This window comes from Aotus nancymaae, unplaced genomic scaffold (genome assembly GCF_030222135.1).
Source record: "Aotus nancymaae isolate 86718 unplaced genomic scaffold, 86718_ANA_hifiasm-v0.15.2.pri h1tg000020l, whole genome shotgun sequence".
In the NCBI taxonomy this organism is placed as follows: domain Eukaryota; kingdom Metazoa; phylum Chordata; class Mammalia; order Primates; family Aotidae; genus Aotus; species Aotus nancymaae.
Window position 1 is genome coordinate 45,125,843 of NW_026988432.1, and position 17,612 is coordinate 45,143,454.

The window sequence follows — 17,612 nt, forward strand, 5'->3', positions numbered from 1 at the left end:
TTTCTTCATCCCATCTATCATTGATGAGCGTTTGGGTTGATCCGTGTCTTTGCTATTGTGAATAGTGCTGCAGTGAGCATATGCATAAATCGACCTTTGTAATAGAATGATTATATTCTTTTGGGTATATACCCAGTAATGGGATTACTGTGTCAGTATTTCTGATTCTAGATCTTTGATTAATCACCACACTATCTTCCACATGGTTGAACTAATTTACATTCCTACCAACAGTGTAAAAGCATTCCTATTTCTCTGCAACCTCACTAACATCTGTTGTTTCTTGACTTTTTTTTTTTTTTGAGACTATTTATGTTGATTTCTTTTGGCAATTTCATCATGAAATCTTTGCCTGTGCTTATGTTCTCAATGGTATTGCCTAGATTTTCTTCTAGAGTTTTTATAGTTTTGGGTTTTACACGTAAGTCCTTAGTCCATCTTGAGTTAATTTTTTCCTAAGGTATAAGGAAGGGGTCCAGTTTCAATTTTCTGCACATGGCTAGTCAGTTCTCCCGGCACCATTTATTAAATAGGAAATCCTTTCCCCATTGTTTGCTTTTGTCAGGTTTGTTGACAATCAGATGGTTGTAGATGTGTGGTTTTATTTCTGAGTTCTCTGTTCTGTTCCATTTGTCTGTTTTTGTACCAGTACCGTGCTGTTTTGCCTTGAAGTATAGTTTGAAGTCAGGTAGTGTGATGCCTCCAGTGTTGTTCTTTTTGCTAGGATTGTTTTGGATATACAAGCTCTTTTTTGGTTCCATGTGAATTTTTAAATAGTTTTTTCTAATTCTTTGAAGAATGTCAATAGTAGTTTAATGGGAATAGCATTGAATCTATAAATTACTTTGGGTGGTAGTATGGCCATTTTCACGATACTGATTCTTCCTATCCATGAGTATGGAATGTTTTTTCATTTGTTTGTGTCCTCTCTGATTTCCTTGAGCAGTAGTTTGTAGTTCTCCTTGAAGAGGTCCTTTACTTCCCTTGTGAGCTGTATTCCTAGGTATTAATTGTCTTTGTGGCTGTTGTGAATGGGAGTTCATTCATGGTTTGGCTCTCTGCTTGTCTGTTGTTGGTGTATAGGAGTGCTCCTGACTCTTGCACATTTTGCATCCTGAAACTTCGCTGAAGTTGCTTATCAGCTTGAGAAGCTTTTGGGCTGAGACAATGGGATTTTCTAGACATAGGATCATGTCATTTGCAGACAAAGACAATTTGACTTCCTCTGACTTCCTCTCTTCCTATCTGAATATGCTTTATTTCTTTGTCTCGCTTGATTGCCCTGGCCAGAACTTCTAATACTATGTTGGATACGAGTGGTGAGAGAGGGCATCCTTGTCTTGTGCTGGTTTTCAAGGGGAATGCTTCCGCCTTTTGTCCGTTCAGTATGATATTGGCTGTGGGTTTGTCATAAATATCTTACTTTTTTTTTTTTTTTTTGAGACGGAGTTTTGCTCCTGTTGCCCAGGCTGGAGTACAATGTTACCATCTCAGCTGACTGCAACCTCTGCCTCCCAGGTTCAAGCAATTTTCCTGCCTCAGCCTCCCAAGTACCTGGGATTATAGGTACCCATAACCACACCCGACTAATTTTTTGTATTTTTGGTGGAGATGGGGTTTCACCATGTTGGCCAGGCTGGTCTTGAACTCCTGACCTTAGGTGATCTGCCCACCTCGGCCTCCCAAAGTGCTGGGATTGCAGGTGTGAGCCACTGCGCCCGGCCGGCTCTTACTATTTTGAGGTATGTTCCTTCGATACCTAGTTTATTGAAAAGGTCTTTTTTTTTTTTTTAGGCGAAGTCTTGCTCTGTTGCCAGGCTGGAGTGCAGTGGTACGATCTTGGCTCACTGCAACCTCTGCCTCCTGGGTTCCAGCGATTCTCCTGCCTTAGTCTCCTGAGTAGCTGGGACTACAGGCACGCCACCATGCCCAGCTAATTTTTGTGTTTTTAGTGGAGATGGTGTTTCACCATGTTGGCCAGGATGGTCTTGATCTCTTTACCTCATGATCCACCTGGCCTAGCAAAGTGCTGGGATTACAGGCATGAGCCAGCACACCTTGAAAGTTTTTAACATGAAGGGATGTTGAATTTTATCAAAGGCCTTTTCTGTGTCTATTGAGATAATTATGTGGTTGTTGTCTTTAGTTCTGTTTATGTGATAAATTATCCTTATTGATTTGCATATGTGGAACCAGCCTTGCATCCCAGGGGTGAAGCCAGCCTGATTGTGGTAGGTAAGCTTTTCGGTGAAAAGCACCAAATTTTCATGACATTTGAATTTAAAACTGGGGTGTGTTGGTAGGGATGAGTGAGAATGAGAGAAGTTATAGAGTAATGCCATTTCTCTTAGTCCTCTCTTCAATTGAGAATTCATGCTGAATTGCTTATCTTACCCTAGAAGTTTTTTATAGTTCTATTTTTTTTTTCCTTAAGAATATCAGAAAGTAAAGGGCATTTTAAAGAGAACTGGCGTGAAAGTTTAGTCAATAAAAAAAAAAAAAGAAAATACTGGGGAAGAGTGTATGTGATTAGACAACCTTTCTTTCTGTTCTTACTATAAAAAGCTGACTAAAACTTTGTTACCTCATTTAAATTTCTTAACTTTTCAAAAAAAAAAAATCTTCAAAAATCCTCTTGAACTAAACATGCAGACACATTTGATTCTTTTTCTATATCTATCATATTTTATTTTATTTTATTTTATTTTAAAGACAGGGTTTCACCATGTTGGTCAGGCTGGTCTTGAACTCCCGACCTCAAGTGATCCGCCCGCCTTGGCCTCCAAAATGCTTGGATTATAGGCGTGAGCCACCACGCCCGGCATTTTTTTTTTAATTTTCTTTTTAAAATACATCTTTCAGATTTTAATACTATCTGTGTTCCTTTGCTAAATGCTAAAGGGAGATTAGGGTTGCTTTTTTTTTTTTCCCCTCCAAGAAACATCACTTAATTAATTTGGAAACAGTCCAGGCACAGTGGCTTATGCCTGTAATCCCGGCACTTTGGGAGGCTGAGGCAGGTGGATCACCTGAGGTCCGGAGTTCAAGACCAGCGTGACCAACATGGAAAAACCCGATCTCTACTAAAAATACAAATTTGACTGGGCATGGTGGCACATCCCTGTAATCTTAGCTACTTGGGAGGCTGAGGCAGGAGAATTGCTTGAACCCAGGAAGCAGAATTGCTTGAGATCATGTCATTGCACTCCAGCCTGGGCAACGAGAGTGAAACTCTGTCTCAAAAAAATAATAATAATTTGGAAATAATCCGAAGTTTATAGAAAAGTTGCAAGCACTGTTCAGAAATTTTTCTTTTAGCCATTTGATTGTTGTTTATCTAGTGCCCTATTAACCTCAATACCTTAGAACATACTACTTATTTTCTAGAAACAAGAACTTTCCCTTACATAACAAGAGCATTACCATCAAAGTAAAGATTGGCATTGATACAGTGCTACTGTGTAATCCTCAGACCTTATTCAGATTTTGACAGTTGTTCTATGTATGTTCTTTATCAAAGGATGTAGATAGTATCTTTTGTCCTTTTTTAGTCAGAGGATTGTTTGACTTCATAACTTAAAACACTCGTGAAGGTTACAGTCCAATTATTTCTGTAGATTGTCCCAAGTTAAGTGTCTCTGCTATTTTCCTCATGATGAGATTCAAATTGGGTATGTTTATAGGAATATCACAGTACGCATCCTATGCTCTGATTGCTTGCCATCCAGTGGCAGACTATTTTATCACTTAAAACATTTTTAAAAAACAAAAAAACAAAAAAAACATTTTTTTTTAGAAATGGAGGAAGGTCTCACTGTGTTGCCCAGACTGGTCTCGAACTCCTGGCCTCAAGAGATCATCCCCCTTGGCCTCCCAAAGTATTAGTATTACAGGCATGAGCTACGACACCAAGCCAAGAAAATATTTCTTTAAAAAACCCCCTCAAAGTCAATTCTGGCAAAACTGTAAGGCACATGTGGAGGAGAGTGGAAACGAGTATATTTTGAAACAAAAATTTTGTGAAAAAAAGGCTTTTCTTGGTATCAAATCCCATTTTTTAAGATGTAGGTTGTCTTAGTTCAGAGAGTGGCAGTGATAAGTAATTCATGCCAAATATCTGCCTATGGTTGTGATAGGGTGTAGCAATGGCCAGAAGAAAAAAAATACCAAACTCTATCACTACAGAACAAACTAGTTGTTTAGAAATGTGCATACGTCATAAATAAAAACACACACATATTCTCTCTCTCTCTCTCTCTCTCTTTCTCTCAGTAGATACTCACATGCAGTTTTAGCACACACTGTTATTTCCATTCAGCCTAGTGCAGTGGTATAAAAGGGATGACCACATCAAAATAAATTTCATAAAATAGCTTCCAGTTGGAAGATAATAACAAAGTCTCTGTCTTCCTTGAAGTTGAATTTTGAGGAGTAAAGAAAAAAAAAAAGAAAAAAGCCTCTAACTCTATCCATGACTCCATATGCTAATACTCTGGAAACTCCCGTCTGGTTTTGTTTATTGTTTTTGTTTTTTTAGGCAGAGTTTCGCTCTTTTGCCCAGACTAGAGTGAAGTGACGTGATGGCTCACTGCAACCTCCACCCCCCGGGTTCAAGCGATTCTCCTGCCTCAGCCTCCTGAGTAGCTGGGATTACAGGCGGCCGCTACTAAGTCCAGCTAATTTTTGTATTTTAATAGAGACAGCGTTTCACCATGCTGGCCAGGCTGGTCTCAAACTCCTGACCTCAGGCGATCCATCCACCTCAGCCCCCCAAAGTTCTAGGATTACAGGCATAAACCACCACACCCCGCCTCCCAACTGTTTTTTTATTGTCATTATTATTATTTAGTTCATATACTTCTTACCTTGGACAAAGCATGTGCTTGCTTGTTTCAGGACTTCCTCTTGGTTTTTAGGCTACAGTTCTAAACACGTTTAGGTTTTTAGAACTGTCATCACTTTTGGGTTTCTTATATCTGGTTAATTTTGCCTCTTATTTGAGATTACTGTCATTAAAAATCAGCCTTCCAACTTTGCAGTTCTCTTGTTTTTTTTAAACATTTGATCATTTTGATGTAACGTGTTCTTCAGTGTCCACTTCTTTGATTAGTTGGGCAGTGATGGCCAGGTAGTTAGTACCTGGTGAGTTCAGAGCCAGATCTGGATGAAAGCTGTCTCCATGAATTGTGATCGACTGGAACTTGGACCTTTTTCTTTGGAATTTTATTTCGATGTATAGATGTAGGAAGTCTTCTAGCTGTTAAAGGGGGCGCTACCCAGTCTACTGTCTACCTTGTTTTTGTAGTAGCTGACATTGGATAACTGCTTTGGTGGTCTTGCTGCCTTTTTGGTTTTCTACAGCATGTACTTTTATAGTGTGTTTAGTCAACATCAATTTCCCATCCCTTCTTTTTTGGTCATGCTTCTATCAGACATACTGCTGCTTACACTGAGAGGTGGTCTATACCTGTCTTTTAAAAAATAATTACAGATTCAGGAGGTCTGTGTGTGGTTTTGCTGTTTGAGTATATTGTGTAATGCTGGGATTTGGGCATCAGAGAACTAACCCATCACCTAAACTGGTGAGTATTATTACCCAGTAGGTTGTTTTTCGATCTTTACTTACTTTCCTCCCTCTCCCCTTTTGGAGTGCCTAGTGTTTATTATTTCCACCTTTATGTCCATGCATGTGCATTGTTTAGCTCCCACTTACAAGTGAGAACATGCATATTTGATTCTCTATTTCTGATTTATTTCACTTATGATAATGGTCTCTAGCTCCATCCATGTTGCTACAAAGGACATGATTTCATTCTTTATTATGGCCATGTCATATCCATGGTGTGTATGTATCACATTTTCTTTATCCAATCCACCATTGATGGGCACATAGGTTGATTCCATGTTTTTACAACTGTGAATAGTACTGTGATGAACATAAGAGTACGGGTGTCTTTTTGGTAGAACAATTTATTTTTCTTTGGGTACATACCTAGTAATGGGATTACTGGGTTGAATGGTAGTTCTGTTTTAGCTGTAGGAGATATCTCCAAATTGCTTTCCATAGTGGCTGAACTAATTTGCATTCCCACCAACAGTGTGTAACTGTTCCCTTTTCTCCACAGTCTTTTTAAAAATAGCCATTCTTTACTTCAGACTTGGGAAAATAAAAATGTGAAAAATAAATAAAAAGAAAAATAGCCATTCTAACTTGTATGAGATGGTATCTCATTGTGGTTTCAATATCCGTTTCTCTAATGATTAATGATGTTCAGTAGTTTTTCATATGTATGTTGGCTACTTGTGTGTCTTTTGAGAAGTGTCTATGTCTTTTGTCCATTTTTTAATGGGATTATTTGATTTTTTTCTTGATTTAAGTTACTTTAAGATTCTAGATATTAGTCCTTTGTCAGATGAGTAGTTTGCAAGAATTTTGTCACATTTTGGTTATTTGTTCTGTTAATAGTTTCTTTTGCTGTGCAGAAACTTCTTAGTTTAATTAGGTACCACTTGTCAATTTTTGTTTTTGTTGCCTTTGTTTTTGAGGACTTGCTCATAATTTTTTTGCCAAGGCCAGTGTCTAGAAGGGTATTTTCTAGGTTTTAGTCTATGATTTTTTTAATAGTTTGAGGTCTTATCTTTAAGTCTTTAATCCGTCTCCAGTTATTTTTTTGTATATGGTGATAGGTAGGGGTCCAGTTTCATTCTTCTGAATGTGGTTAGCCCAGTTATCCCAGCAACATTTATTGAATAGGGAGTCCTTTCCCCATTGCTTATTTTTATTGACTTTGTTAAAGATTTGTTGGTTGCAGGTATGCTGCTTTATTTCTGAGTTCTGTATTCTATTCCATTGTTCCATGTGTCTATTTTTTGTATCAGTACCATGCTGTTTTGGTTACTATAGCCTTGTAGTATAGTTTGAAGTTGGGGAATGTGATGCCTCAGACTTTGTTGTTTTCACTTAGGATTTTGTTGGCTACTCAGGCTCTTTTTTGGTTCCATATGAATTTTAGAATAGTTTTTTCTAATTCTGTGAAAAATGACATTTTTAGTCTGATAGTTTGTTGAATCTGTAGATTGCTTTGGGCAATATAGTTATTTTAACGATATTGATTTCTCCTTATCTGTGAGCATGGGATGTGTTTTCATTTGTTTGTGTCATCTATACTTTCATCAGTGTTTTGTAGTTCTTTTTTACCTCCTTGGTTAAATGTATTCCAGATATTTTATTTTGTGTGTGATGGCAGTTGTAAATGGGATTGAGTTCTTATTTGGTTCTCATCTTGAGTTTTATTAGTGTATAGAAACACGACTGATTTTTGTGCATTAAATTTATGTCATGAAACTACTGAAGTCATTTATCCTAATGACTAATGTCTTTAGGAGGAATCTTTTGGGTTTTCTAGGTATAGGATCTTGTCATCATTGAACAAACATCATTTCACTTCCTCTTTTCCTATTTGAATGCTTTTTCTTTCTTTCCCTTGCCTGATTGCTCTGGCTAGGACTTCTAGTACTATGTTGAATAGGAGTAGTGTGAGTGCACATTTTTGTCTTGTTCCACTTCTTAGGGGGAATGCTTTCAATTGTTCTCCAGTATGATGTTGGCTGTGGGTTTGTCATATATGGGTCTTATTATTTTTAGGTGTGTTTCTTACAATGTGTAGTTTGTTATGGGCTTTTATCATGAAGGGATGTTGGACTTTATTGAATGCTTTTTCTATATCAATTAAAATCATATGGTTTTTGTTTTTAATTCTCTTTATGTGGTGAGTAACATGTATTGATTTGCATATGTTGAACCATTCTTGTATTTCTGGAATAAAACTCACTGGATTGTGATGAATTTGACTTTTTGATTTCCAACTGGATGTAGTTTGCTAGTATTTTATTGATAATTTTTGCATCTATGTTCATCATAGGTGTTTGCTTGTTTTCTTTTTGTGTGTGTCTCCTTGCCAGATTTTGATATCTGAAAAGTTAAGGAGGAATCTTTCTTCATATATATATATATATACACACACACACATATATATATATATAAAATTTCTTTTTTTGGAATAGTTTCAGTAAAATTGGTACCAGTTCTTCTTCGTACATATGGTAGAATTTGGCTTTAAATCCAGCTGATCTTGGGCTTCATTTGGTTGCTGATTTTTTTTTTTTAATTACTGATGGATGTTTTTTTTTTAATTACTGATGGAATGTTGTAACTTGTTAATGGTCTATTCAAGATTTGAGTTTCTTTCTGGTTCAGTCTTGGGAGAGTGTGTGATTCTAGGAATTAATCCATTTTCTCTAGGTTTTCAAGTTTGTGTGTATAGGGATGTTCATAGTACTGTCCGAGGATCTTTTGTATTTCTATGCTGTCATTTGTGATGTCACCTTTGTCATATCTGATTGTGCTTATTAAAATCCTGTCTTTTTTTTCTTGGTTAGTCTTACCTAGTAGTCTATCAAGTTTGTTTGTGTTTTCAAATAACCAACTTTTTATTTTGTTGATTCTTCGTATGAATTCTTCAGTCTCGGTTTCATTTAGTTCTGCTCTGATCTTTCTTTTCTTATGCTAGCTTTGGGTGTGGTTTATTCTTGTTTCTACTTCCTTTAGGTGTAACATTAAGTTATTAATTTGAGATCTCTCTTTTTGATGTAAACATTTAGTGCTATAAACTTTCCTCTTAATACTGCGTTTGCTGTATCCCAGAGCTATTGGTATGTTGTGTCTCTATTTTCATTTGTTTCAAAAATTTTTAAAAAATTTCTGCCTTAATTTCATTATTTACCCTAAAGTCATTCAGTACCAAGTTGTTTAGTTTCCATGTACTTGCATGGTTTTGAGAGTTCCTGCTGGTATTGATTTCTAATTTTATTGTACTGTGGTCTGAGAGTATCCTTAATATGATTTTGACTCTTGAATTTATTGAGACTTGCTCTGTGACCAAGTATATGTCAACTTCAGGGAATGTTCCATGTGCAGATAAGAAAAATGTATATCCTGTGGTTGTCAGTTGGAATGTTCTGTAGATGTCTATTAGGTCCATTTTGTCAAGAGTCCAATTTAATTCAAGTTAGTTTTCTTCTTCGATGGTCTGTTTAGTGTTGTCAGTGGGATGTTGAAGTCCCTCAGTGTTCTTGTATGGCTGTTTCTCTTTTGTAGGCCTAGTAGTATTTGTTTTATAAATTTAGATGTTCTGGTATTGAGTGTATATATGTTTAGGCTAGTTAAATCTTCTTGTTGAATTGAACGCTTTATCATTATATAATTCCCTTCTTTGTCTTTGTTTTTTCTGTTGTTGGTTTAAAGTCTGTTTTATTTGATAACAAGAATAACAACCCCCTGCTCTTTTTTGTTTTCCATTTGTGTGATAGATCTTTCTCCATCCCTATACTTTGAGCCTATGGGTCTCATTACACAGAAGATGGGTCTCTTAACAGGTTGGATCTTGTCTCTTATGGTTGGATCTTGTCTTTTGAGTGGAACAATTAAACTATTTTCACTCAAGGTTAATATTGATGAGTGAGGTTTTGTACCTGTTAGAATGTTGTTAGTTGCTTTGTAGTCCCAGTTGTATAACTGCTTTAGGATCTGAACTTTGTACTTACATTTACCTTTATGGTAGTAGGTATTTTCCTTTTGTTTCCATGTTTAGAACTCCTTTGAGTATTTCTTGTAGACCTGGTGTGGTGGTGACAATTTTCCTTAGCATTTTCTTGTCTGGAAAAGACTATTTTTTCCTTCAATTATGAAGCTTACTTTGGCAGGCAACAAAATTCTTAGCTAGCAGTTTTTTTGTTTTGTTTTTCTTTAAGAAGGGTAAAAACAGGCCCCTAGTCTCTTTTCGTTTGTAAGGTTTCTGCTGAGAAGTCTGTTGTTAGTCTGATAATAATTACTTTGTAGGTTATTTGACCCATTTTGGGGATGGGGTGCACCAGTTACTCATCCTGAGCAGGCAGAAGCTTCCTTATCATGCCCCCCTCAGAGGGCTCACAACCATCAGTTCATGTAGACTTTGTACACTGGGCCCTGGCCAGAGTACACTTCCACCAAAATGGGCTCAGGGCTGAACATCTTCCTCCAGTACAGAGTAAACATATTTGCAGTTTGTCTACCTTCTGTTGCCTGGATGCTTCTCTGTATGGAGGGGGAATTGGGCCCTGCCCCTCCTGCAAGCCCAGTTTTCATGGGCTCACTTTTTTGTTGTTGTTGTTATTATTGTTGTCCAGGCTGGAGAGCAATGGCGCCATCTCGGCTCATTGCAGCCTCTGCCTCCTGGGTTCAGGCGATTCTCCTGCCTCAGCCTCTTGAGTAGCTGGGATTACAGGCCTGCATCGCTTTGTCTGGCTAATTGTGTATTTTTAGTAGAGAGAGCATTCTTCATGTTGCTCAGGCTGGTCTTGAATTTCTAAACTCAGGTGATCCGCTTGCCTCGGCCTCCCAGAGTGCTAGGATTATAGGTATGAGCCACTGCACCCGGCCATGGGCTCATTTTTAACTGGGATGGAGCCACCACAAAAAGCATGAAAAGTGCTTTTCCCAAGAACACATCTGCCAGCTCCCAGCAGGGAGAACCTCTGCTGTGTCCACAACAGTGGATGGATGGAGTGGGTGGGAAATGCCTTATGTTCATTTGCAGCCGCTGGGGCTGCGCACTTCAGCAATTGTTGCTGTGCCTGTATTACCTTTGTCTCAAAGTAGGGCTTTGGCAGGCTGTAGACCCCCCTTCCCCCAGGGGCAGCCTAAGTTAAGGGTTGCATCTCCATGGGTCTCACACCTTCCCTGGGGACCCACTGGTCCCCTATACTTGCTAATGTCACAGCAGTTGTGATTATGTTAGTGAGAGATCTGGTGGTGCGGTGTTGACTCAAGGGCAGTGGTATCTGCTGTCTCAGTTCAGGCCTGAAGGGGAGGGCAGGCATGTCTGTGTGAACTGGCCACCCACATCCTTGTCCCTGGGAAGTTCTCAAATTACCACTGTTAGTAATGTCCTAGGTCATGAGGGCAGAGGGACTCCCCATCAGTTTGATGGTGAACAGATTATCAGAGGGGCGAGGGCCCAAAGAAGTACTCTATTTCCCTTTCCATGGAGTTTTATGTTCCTCAGGGGTTGATCTCTGCCAAAGTCTTGTTGTTTTCATTTTCTGCACTCTAGTTTCTTTCCACGGGGCTCTTCATCAGACCCTGGCTGTCTTTTCTCAGTTTTCTGTTTGGATTATGTCCATTCATCAGTTACTTTGATCTTTCTGAGGAGAACTGTCATCTGAGGTCCCTGGTAAGTGATCTTGAAGAAAAAACTTTCCTTTTAAAAAGATTGATACATAATAGACATACATAGTTTGGGGGTATATGTGATAATTTCATGCATTCATATAATTTATAAAGGTCAAATCAGTGTTCTTGGGATATCCATCACCTTAGAACCATTCAAATTCTTCTCTATTTTGAAATGTAGATTGTTGTAAACTATACTCACCTGTTGATCTAACACTAGGTCTTATTTCTTCAATCAAACCATATATGTGTACCCATTAATCAACTTCAGTCTCCTTCACCCACTCTCCCAGGCCTTTGGTAACCACCAGTCCACTTCCTATCTTCATGAAATCTACTTTCTTAGCTCCCACATATGAGGGAGAACATGCAGTATTTGTCTTTCTGTGTACCTCTTTTGATTTTGTACATTGATGACGCTTATTGCCACAAATATTGCATTCTTACTGCAGTACTCATAAGATTTTGGCATTCCTTAGAATTTTCCATTTTGAACACACATCTGGTATATTATATTGGTATATTATTAATCTCTTGCTCTTCTTAAGTCCTGCAGTCGATGCACAGAACAACAGGAAGTATGCCCTGACACTTGCCAACAGCACCTTGAAAAGGAGGCTGTGGTGGCACCTGATGCTGGCAAAGAACCCCATCATGTCTTGCCCAGGCAATATTTACTTTGCTGCTGTCTTTGAACCATGTGAGGCATAACCTTTCAGTGGTCACAACACTAGCCAGTGAGTTCTGGCAGGCAGGCAGGCTGGGATCAGCATGGTTGGTCCAGTATGTGAATTTTTAATAGGGAAAAATGAAGTTCATTCATGTATTATGAGACTTTGTACTGTGGGAATATGGCATATGTGGCCACAAACATTCAATGTAAGTCTCTGATTGTAGGCAAGAAAAAAGTTTTGTAAGTGTGTTTGTTGCTTTACTTAATATGAAGAAATTCTTTGATGACATAGCATGCTTCTAGTTAGAGTATGAGAGCATTTTTTTCATCATCATATTAGTGAAATCTAACCATTTTAGATGGTGAAGTCTGTTTGTTTACATATTCCTTGCCTTTTTCCAGAAAGAATTTGAGGTAGATAAATCCAAGTTGAGAGGTAAGCTCTTTCCTCTGAAGTTGACCTTTTGAAAATGTGGCTTAGTGAAGTAGTGGGTAAATGTCAAAACAGTCTGGTCTCCCTTTCCCTCCTTTATGTTTCCTATTCCTCTCTAATACACACACAGACACACACACACACACACACACAGGCTTAGGTAACAATCTATGAAATATCATTCCATATATAATTGTGAAGAGATTATCATAATCTTTAATTTTCTTCATAATCCCAGTCTCCCTTAGAGGAAGAACCAGTTACTAAATTGTATGTGTTTGTGTTTTTTTTTCCCTAGGTCAAAGAAATTTAGAGTATAATACATCATTTTGTTTATTTTCTTACAGAAAAAGCATGCTTTACGTTGTTATTGTCAAGCCATGCAAGTTTACAAAGGAAAAGGCTGGTCTCTTGCAGAGGATCACATTAACTTCACTATTGGGCGCCAGTCCTATACTCTTAGACAACTGGATAATGCTGTGTCTGCTTTTAGGCATATTTTAATCAATGAAAGTAAACAATCTGCTGTTCAACAAGGGGCTTTCCTCAGAGAATATCTTTATGTTTACAAGGTAAATGCTTATTTTCAGGAGTGAATGCTTTATTTTCACTAAATGAAATATTTTCACTAAAATGAAATTCACTTCAGGTGAATGCTTTTTCACTAAAACTGTATTTTAGTGAAAAGTATTTATTGCCATATCTTAGGATAGTTTTATTAGAATGTATGTAGTTATCAGTCATAAAAAAGCTGTGGCAGGCTAGGCTTCTTTGCCATAGATCTTGGTTTTAAGTGGGTTCTCTTTACCATCCTTTGGAGATGGACATTCTGTATTCTTTTCCTTGCAAAATATGAGGAGATACGGATCTGCAGAAAGTAGACAGGCTATTATGGTGCAATGCAGAACAATTAACAGGAAGAAGGACTGTTTCACTGAGACAAGCAAGTAGAACATAAAAAGCATTGTTTTATGGAAAAAAAAATGGGAAGTTATAAATTTTTCCCCAAGGCCCATGAATAGTGCATATTATAGCTATCATGCAGAAAATAACTACCCTTAGGGTCTAGACTTTATTAATTTGAAATTGTATGGGTTAGAATTTTGGCAAATAGGATACTATAATGAGTCATAAGGAGTAAAATACATACTAAAATAACTTTTGGACATTTAACATCCAGATAATTAATTAGCTGAGTAACCCTCAGTAAGATTCTTTTGAGGTGGAATAAATATCTGAAGTTTGTTTGAGTTGTAAAATTTTATGACTGATATATTAAAACTAGTAATTATATGTCTTAATATTGTTACTCAACATGTTTTTAATGCTGTGTGTATTAAGAAGTGAGGAAACAAATAAAAATACAGTTTTCACAAGAACTACTTCTTTTTTTCCTTTTTATATTTCTCTTAGAATGTAAGTCAGCTATCATCAGATGGTCCTTTACCACAGCTTCCTTTACCATATATTAACAGTTCAGCAACACGGGTTTTTTTTGGCCATGACAGACGACCAGCAGACGGTTAGTAAAGTTTTATTTAGCCTAATTACCTATTAACAGTTAAAAAAACCTTTTTTTTTGTGCTGGACGTGGTGTGTAGTTGAATATTTAAAAACGAATAGCTCTATATTACTTATTTTGTCCTGCCACCTGAAGAGAACTACTGTTTTGTTTTTCTTTCCAGCTTTAAAAACAATGAAAACAAAACAGTTGTAATTACAACAGCTTTTCTCACATGAAGAATGCGTTTGTTATTATATAATCTTGATAAACTTTTAATGTTAGTAAGATACTCTATTAAAGTGCTTATAAAGTACTTTAACATTTACTTTATATACAGAGAGAGAGACTGTTTCCGTTTTTTGCTTATATAAAATCATATTGTGATGGACATCTTTGTAGATAAAATTTGTTTTTTTAACATCTTATTATGGACATTTTCCTAATGTACACAGAAGCAGAGAACAGTTACTAGTGTTCTGCTATTCTTGTAAGACTTTTTTTAAAATGCAGGATTTTTTCTTTAAGATTAAGCCCTTGGATGGCAATAGTGGAACAAAAGTATAAATATATTAAGGCTCTCCATTATCTTACATTAAATAACTCAGAAACAGAAAGTCAAATACTACATGCTGTCACTTATAAGTGGTGTTGGAGCAAAATAATTTGTACACATAGACATGAGACTTGGGAGTGAAGGATGAGAAATTACTTATGGGTATAGGTACACTATTTGAGTGATAGCTGCACTAAAAACCTAGACTTTGCCACCAGGAAAATATATCCATATAACAAAACATCACTTGTACCCCCTAAATCTACAAATATATTTTATAAGTTCATATAAATACATGTATTTTAAAGCCCTCAATGGATGTTAAACTTTGTAATTTTAAACACTTTATATTTGAATTTAATCAATGTGTTTATCCTTGAGACATGATTTAGTTTTTTTTTTTTTAAATTAATAGCAGCGTTGTTTGTAATAGCAAAAGAGTGAAACAACTAGAATTTCTAATAGAGAATTAATTGATACATTTTTGTATATTCACATAATGAATTCATGCTGCAGTACATGAGAATTCATGCTGATTCTACGTTTTCCACAAGTTGATGCTGAGTGAATATCAATTACAGTATAAGTTTCAAACATACAAACTAATTCTATACATTGTTTTTATATGTACTCGTGGTAAAATCATGGATGAAAATTACACACTTTAACTTTGGAATACCTCTAGGAAGAAATGGTGCCAGTAGGGGTGAAGGAGAGTAGTAAGATTGGGTGGGTTGCAGAGAGGACATTGACTATGTGTGGTGTTTGTTTTATAAAAAATATTTGAGATCATAGGCAAAAGTTGACGTTTGTTAAATTTTAGTATACAGTATTTGTTATGTCATAGTCTCCATGTCTTTTCTGTATGTTTGAAATGTTTTATATAAAAATTGCTTGTGGAAGCTAGGGAAAATACATTCTTTCACAGTCAGGAGGAAAAAGAGCATCAGTATTATAAGCAAAATCCCAAATAGGCTAGCATTAATGAGAGGATATTTTTCACTCAGAATTAGAAGTAGGCAAGAGTGAATGTGTGTGTGTGTATGTGTGTGTGTGTTTATTTCTGTACCTTATATGTATTTAAAATACATTTTATTTGAGGGAAAGTCTTCATAAACATGTATTATTACATAGGTGAAAAACAAGCAGCTACTCATGTAAGTCTCGATCAAGAATATGATTCGGAATCCTCTCAGCAGTGGCGAGAACTTGAGGAACAAGTTGTGTCTGTGGTTAACAAAGGAGTAATTCCATCCAGTTTTCATCCGACACAATACTGTTTGAACAGTTATTCAGATAATTCAAGATTTCCGCTTGCAGTTGTAGAAGGTGATATGCTTGAGTTTTTATTTCTAGTTTTTTGTTTTACTTCCAGCATGATCAAGATAATTTATTGGCACATATTATTGGTGCTGGGGATGTAAAAATAAATTAGGAACTCGTAGTTTACTGAACTGCATTTATAAAACCAAACAATGGGGACTCTGCTACAGCTATGTGCAATGTGATGTTGGAATATAGAAGAGCGAATGGCATTCTTTAGTATAGAGAAATGGGGAAATATTTTCAAGGAGGTGATGTAATATTGCAACTGAATCCTGAATACGTGGACATTTATAAGGTGATAAAGGAAAGTCTAGGCAGAAATGCAGAGCTATGAAAGCAAGATGCATTTAGAAAGTTGAAGCTGAGAATGAGGTATGTGATGTTTATTAACCTTATTAATTTAGGCCTTTTTTTAAAAATAGAACCAATTACAGTGGAAGTGGCTTTTAGAAATCCTTTGAAAGTGCCGCTTTTGTTGACTGATTTGTCATTACTTTGGAAGTTTCAACCTAAAGATTTCAGTGGAAAGGATGATGAAGAAGTTAAACAACTAGTAAGTTATTAAAAGGTATTTGTAATTATGTTTCAGTTATAGCCTAACAAATGCTGTAGTAACACTTCAATTTACTCTGTTCAGTGAGTTATATTAATTTATTTTTGGCTTATTTTTCCCTAGTTATAAAAATTATGACATATACTTATTTTTGAAAATTGAAAATATTAGAAAACATAAGGAATAGAAGTGAAACCCTCTGTCTTTACAGTATTTAGAAATAACCACTTTAACATTTTGCTGTGTATCTTTCCAATCATTCTCATTTGTATGTTTTTCTGGCGTATTTGGGATTCCTTCATAGTGTGTAGTTGCTTTTTACATTCTGCGCTTTATCAGCATACTCTGATACCAACGTGTCTTTATATTTTATTTTTGCATAATTCATTATATGGGTGATTCATAAGCTAGTTTACTATCTTTACTATCTTTGGCAAGTTTCCATTTGTTGACTATCACAATAATGCTGTGGTTCACATTTTTGTATGTGGCTTTTTATCTTTAGATTATTCTGTGGGGAAGATCCCAGGGCATGAAGTGAGGATTTTAAGGAATAAGTATTTTAGTGCCCTCCTGGTTTCATGGAAGTTCATACCAATGAGCTTCTTACTAAGCAGCATATGGGTTTGAGTGGCTCATCTTTGTGACAGTCAGCAGTGTTACTTAAAAGAAACTTTGTTGATTTGATATTTTTAAAAGTGCCATCTTACTCTTATTTTTTATTTCATTGATTGCTAGTGAAGTTGAAACTCTTGTATTTATTTTTCCTTTTTTGTGAATTGCCTATTCAAAACATCATTTGTATTTTTTTCTTTTCATTTCCATATCTTGTAATAAGTCCTTTATATATATCTAAAATAGTTAATTTTGAAGCAGAAATGATCTGGTCAAATAGTAATATCCATCTGACTATAAATGAAATAACTTGGACAAATACATATAATTTATCTTCTAATTTATTAGTTTATTCACCAGTATGTATTACATAACTTGCTTTTTTATACAGTCTTGCCAAATGCTTTAATAATGTGGCCAAAAAAAAAAAAAAAAAAAGATTTTGGAACTGGGAAATACCCCAGCATTTTGGTGCTCAAGTGTTTTGATTTTTTTAAAGATTGCCTTATTTTAAGTCTTGCTTTGGCCTAGTCATCATAGTGAGACCTCCATCTCTACAAAAAATTTTAAAATTTGCCAGGTATGATGATGCACATCTGTAGTCCCAGCTACCTGCGAGGCTGAGGTGGGAGGATTGCTTGAGTCCGAAAGGTTGAGGCTGCAGTGAGCCAAGGTCATGCCATTGT

General features: G+C 36.3%; 1 protein-coding gene across 4 annotated transcripts in view; it reads left to right on the forward strand.

Moving 5' to 3' along the window:
• Positions 1–17,612, forward strand: part of TRAPPC8 (trafficking protein particle complex subunit 8) — a 112,112-nt gene that overhangs the window by 55,385 nt on the left and 39,115 nt on the right. For all 4 annotated transcript variants that reach the window (XM_021670014.2, XM_021670016.2, XM_021670015.2 and 1 more), the window contains 4 exons: positions 12,723–12,947; positions 13,789–13,897; positions 15,567–15,761; positions 16,181–16,311. In XM_021670014.2, the coding sequence (XP_021525689.2) occupies positions 12,723–12,947; positions 13,789–13,897; positions 15,567–15,761; positions 16,181–16,311 (660 nt within the window). The remainder of the gene's footprint in view (positions 1–12,722; positions 12,948–13,788; positions 13,898–15,566; positions 15,762–16,180; positions 16,312–17,612) is intronic.